This window comes from Didymella exigua (genome assembly GCF_010094145.1).
Source record: "Didymella exigua CBS 183.55 unplaced genomic scaffold M421scaffold_42, whole genome shotgun sequence".
NCBI lineage: Eukaryota > Fungi > Ascomycota > Dothideomycetes > Pleosporales > Didymellaceae > Didymella > Didymella exigua.
Window position 1 is genome coordinate 277821 of NW_022984816.1, and position 5198 is coordinate 283018.

Genomic DNA, 5198 nt, shown 5'->3' on the forward strand with positions numbered 1-5198 from the left:
GGCTCTCATGGCCGTCAAGGACGAGCAGGCGACGCGCACCAACAACGCGAGTCTTTGTGTGAGCGTTGAAGTGCTTCAGCCACTCTACTCCTAGCTTGTTGTTTGTCCAGCCATTGTCGCTAACTGCGATTACCCAGTCGCGTGGGATCTCTGCTTCCTCGTACCAGGCAGATAGATGATACTGGCCAGCGAAGATGAGGAACGGCGGGACTGACCAGCCAGCAGCGTTGATTGCAGCAATCGCCGTCACCCACTCGCGATTACCTGGCTGAATAGCCTTAGGCCTGCCTCTTCTTTCTAACCCTGTTACAACAAGTTGAGTTGTAATTTTGCCCATCATAAAGCCAGCCTCGTCAAAGTTGTACACGTCATCATCGCAGATGCCGTACTTGGCCTTTGTCTCCTCTACAAGCTCAAACCAGCTCCTGATTAGAGCTGGATCCTCGCATAGAGCTCTCTGCCTATCGTATGCTCGATTGAAACGCGTCCTAAGACTGTCCGTACGCTTGACAAAGTTGCTTGGCCAGTCTCTGCCTACAGGAGAGCTACCACGCGCTAAGAGTAGCTTATCAGCCATATCACGTACAGCTGCGTACGTAGGCGAAAACCCACGTGTATCTAGATCCAGTATATGCTTTACTATTACCTCCTCCTCTTGCTTGGTAAGCTTCTTTGAGTTGGGCTGGCAATCGCGTCTAGCAGGTTTGCCAGCGCGTCGGCGGTGGAGGGTAGCGCGAGAGACTTTAAACGTTACTGCAGCGCGCCTTTCAGTCTGAATTTGATTCGCATTAAGAGCTAAGATTGCAAGGTGTATATCAGTCTCACAAGAAGCGTGTTGGGCTATGTTTGGTGGAGCCATAGTCGATTTATAGTTGTAGGGTATAGAAATTTGGTGGGGTGGCTCACTCGCTTCGATGGCTCACTCGCTTAGTATTTACGTTATACAACTTAGGCGTTGTGTAGTTATCCTTGCCTAGTTTGCGCAAGACAACTGTGATTAACTTACAGAAGTAAGCTAGACAGTATCCTAAGCAAAGGCTCTAGTTAAAGATCTGCGTTAGGTAGGCTGTGAGCTGATCAGCTCCTGCTTAGAGCGCTTTATTGATGATGCTGTCCAGGCTAGGTGCTTTAAGCAGGGAGGCTGCACAAATAGCATCCTTAACTTCCTTTTCTACTATTAGTAGTGTTTCTACTTAGTTATTACATCCTGCGTTCTAGATATCGCGCAGGTCTGCTTTAGGTGGCGTTAGAAAGAATGTGTCTTAAAACAGGTCCGCCTTTTCTGCTGGATCTGTGATCTCCTGTCGTGTATCTAGGTGTCGTATGGCAGGCGTGACCGCCAGGGGTCGGTCTCCCCTTGTCTTTGCCCAACTGGCGAGCTTCCACAGCGCTTGCGGCGACTGAGCCGCCTGCTCTATTCGGTCTCTGTGAGCTGTTCTTAATGCTTTTCTTATTGTCCTGGCTTTATGGTTTCTTGCTGTACAATATGTTGTCCATGAGTCCGCTGTTTAGAGCTGACTGTGTACTCTCTTGAGACGTTTTGCGTCAGCGAGCACCGCTCTGCAATCATCAGTCCATCCTTCTCTGATCTTGTCCAATAAGCGCGTTGATAGCACTGCTTCCTTAACTGCCTGTTTGATGGCTGCCAGCAACTCTTCTACATATCTGTCAAGTGTGGTCTTGTTAGTTGGTCTACGTAGTGGTGGTAGGGCTCGCTTAAGCGCGCTCTGGTATGCTTTCTTATCAAGTCTGCGCCAGTTTCTTCTTAGTACTGTTTCTAGTTGCTGCACAGACATGTCTAGCATGGTAGTGATTGGCAGATAGTTAGAATTATAATTAAGATCTAGGTTAACTTAGCTTTTAATTAGCCTATTAACAAGACCTACAGTCACAAGGCAAAGGTTAATAGTAGAGCGCACTAATTTTTCTTTATATGTGATAGTGCCTAGTGGCAGCGTGTTGCTAAGGTTAAAGTCCTCTATAATTGCAATAAGCGTCTCTAAACCTAGGTCTATGTGCCTAATTCCTAGGCCTCCCTATATTAGATGGTGTAGGTTAAAGTCGCCCAGGAGCACTTGTTTATCTGCTTAGTATCTGTCTAGAATTAGACGTATGTTAGTAATTGCAGTCTCTTCACTAGTGCTGGCTCCTCCCTAGTTGTAAATATTGTGTATTAGAAGCTGTTGTCTATCTTGTTGTTCTTTGCTAGGCTTAATTACAAGAGAGCAGATGTCTCTACTGCGCTCGTTAAACTGCTATTGCTTGTGGTCTATTTTCTTGTTAATAAAGAAACACACCCTAGCAGGCCCCTTTTTATCTCCTGTTAGGCAGCATAGGTGGAAGACGTCTTTTGCTAGGTGGTGGGTTGTGGCCGTAAAGAGGTTCTTCCAAGGTTCCTAGATGGCCAAGATGTTGTACTCGCAGACTCGTAGGTCTCTTAGTAGGGTTGCCATAACTATGTCTCTTAACTTGCATACGTTGTACTGTAGTATGCTTAATGTGTTGTGTCTATTCATGCTTCGCTGTTGGAGTTGATTTCTATGTGGTGGTTGCTACCACCCTGTGTGGGCTGTGTAATGTGACTGATCGCTTCAAGCGCTCTACAGGTGAGCGTTATGTTTCTCTGCGGTCGTTGGCTGCCGCCGCTTTGCGTAGTTTGTGATGGCATATTCTCCTGCTCTGTTATGTAGTAGTCTGGCCAAAGGCCAATAAAGGATATCTACTTCCTAACCACTTTTGCTAAAAAGCATGCACAAGTTAACTAGACGTCTAGTTAACTGCGTAGATAATATATATCCAGCTTAGGCCAAGCCGGCTAAGCTAATGTAACCGGCTAGCTCTAGCTCTTCTTTAGCTTTAGAGTCTAGACCGTTACATGTTAGGTCAACAGCGTTACCTGTGTTAGTCCTCTTGCGTCCTCGCTGGGTCTGCGATTAGTCTCTAGCGATTAGTATCAGTTGTGTTGATGTGACTGCTAGGTTCGTCCTGTTCCTCTAAGCCATGGCAGCTGATGTATCCTGCGCGACATTCCTTCCTAGTGTCTCCACAACAGGGTGGTAGTAGGGTTGCATATTGTATGCGGCCTTTGCTTTCGCCTTCTCTTCCTTCCTAGTTAGGCACTAGTAACTCCACAACTTGTGCTCACCTTGGCAGGTGGCATATTTCCTAGTAGCAGTCTAATCCAGCTTCAACAGACAGTCTTGGCTCTTGTGTTCTTGCGCACAGTAGCCACATGCAGTTGTTGCCTTGCACTAGGTTCCTATATGGCCGTAGTGTTAGCACTTAAAGCACTGCTTCACTTAGCACTGTTGTTTGTATCTCGACCTCGCCCTGCCAGATCAAACCCTCGTGAATAATCTTGTTGGCATCCTCTGGCTTGCTGAACTCTATAATGACGCTAGAGGCGGCTTTCGTGTGCGCGTTGCGGGTCAGCCATCTAATATATTTAATCTCTGCCTGCGGGATGAACAGTTTATTGTCTAGTAGTATCTAGTCCTTTGTATCCTCAAACCTAGCCATGTCCATTATGCTAGTGCGTATGCTGTGTACAAGGACTCTGTATGTGGTGATTTGTATTATGGCCCTGTTGCTGATGTGGTGGACCTAGTTGTCAGCAAACTGCTTTAGTGCTTCTACCTCCTTGCTTGTAGCTGTCTTAATGCTAAGATTGCTGCTCTTTAGCTGGTTTAAAGAGAGTACCTTAATGCGTGCTATGTTGTTGTTTCCACTCTGCGCAATGGCGCGCTCAACGTGGGCGTTGAGGTTGCGCAGGTTCATCGCCTGTAGGCTCTGTACTGTATTAGGGTCTCTAATAGTCACAATAACTTCACGTTGTGTCTGCACTGACGGCATTCTAGGAACTTGTGTATTAGGTCTACCTGCTAGTGTCGCTCCCCTAGCTGCCATCGCAGCATAGCTGACCGCGCCACCTGTCTAGATTCCTGTGCTTTTAATCTGCCTCATCATCTCCAGGTTGGCTTTACCTACCTCTACCGCCTCCTTAGCGGCTGCCCTTGATTGATTGATTGATTGATTGATTGATTGATTGATTGATTAGTTTAATGTCCTGTGTGAGTCTAAGACTATATAGGACGAGAGCAGTGAGGCTGCTCTAGTAATTTACAAGTTTTTTCTGTGTAAGCGAATAGTATATATAGGTTTGTAGACATATAGTGAGAGCCTGTGCTCTAGTTATAAACAAAGGAAATTAGTTGTCTGTTGTTTGCTATAGGTACTACTTGCGTGTGCCTACTCTAGTTTCTTAAATAAAAGCTAGTGTAGCTTAGATTCCCCTGTTTGTGTCTAGGAGAAGAGACATTGTAAGTCTTGTCTCCTGTAGGCTGCTCTTTATTTTCTTTCTTGCTTCTCTGTAGTTTCTACAGCTAAGCAGTAGGTGTTAAGGTGTTTCTGTATATCTACAGCTGCATTTAGAGCTTCTGTTTTTTATATATTGTATAGATATACTTTATTGTATCTATGTACAAGCTTTAGCTAGTAGTATGCGCTTGCAATTTCTCTTCTAGTGTTTTTTAGCAGTGTTATCTTGCTTATTAGTTTTAGCAAGAATCTTGCTGTATAGGTGCTAGGATTTCTAAGCTTTGCTTTTGTAGAGTAGGCTTAGAGTTTCTGTTGCTACTCTTGTCTTGCAATAGCTTTAATCCTAATACCTGTTATTGCAAGGCTTGTAGTATTAGATACTAGTTACTGTTTTGTAGCTTGTTTTGCTAAGGCGTCTACTTTTTTGTTTCCTGTAATATCTAGGTGTCCTAGGGTCTAGTGTAGGCTAACTATTGCGCCTTTACTGTGAATTACCTTTGCTGCCTTTGTGCAGCAGATTTGCCAAGCTTGTCTAGGGCTATTAGAAGTGGTCTTTAGTCTTAGAATAGCTGCCTAGTTGTCTGCAAAGACTTTAATCTCTTGTCCTGCTATAGCTATAGGAGCTGTAAACTTAAAGGCTCTTGTTATGCCTTCTAGCTCTCTATTATATACAATCTAGCCTTTGCTAATATTGTATTTAGTAGAGTAGATTTCTTTAGCCTGCTGTTTATAGTCTAGAGCAGTAACTCCTATTCCTATTCCTGTGCCTTTCTTAATAGAGGAGGCGTCTGTATAGATAGCAAGTAGGTTGTCTCCTAGTCTCTGTAGCATTTGCTTTTTGTGTTGCTCTACTTCTTCTTCTTTAGAGAGTTTAGAGATCT

General features: G+C 44.7%; 2 protein-coding genes across 2 annotated transcripts in view; both read right to left on the reverse strand.

Moving 5' to 3' along the window:
- M421DRAFT_21066 (CENP-B protein) overlaps positions 1-337 on the reverse strand; it is a gene marked incomplete at both ends in the record, with an annotated part of 4874 nt that extends 4537 nt beyond the window's left edge. The window contains one exon of the mRNA XM_033588218.1: positions 23-337. Within this exon, the coding sequence (XP_033444392.1) occupies positions 23-337 (315 nt within the window). The remainder of the gene's footprint in view (positions 1-22) is intronic.
- Positions 338-1262: 925 nt separating this feature from the next.
- On the reverse strand, positions 1263-1796 carry M421DRAFT_73543 (uncharacterized protein; the record flags this gene model as incomplete). Its single annotated transcript, XM_033596969.1, has 3 exons — positions 1263-1425; positions 1520-1527; positions 1617-1796. The coding sequence occupies 3 exons, from the start codon at positions 1794-1796 to the stop codon at positions 1263-1265; spliced, it is 351 nt and encodes a 116-aa protein (XP_033444393.1).
- Between the last annotated feature and the right edge of the window lie 3402 nt (positions 1797-5198).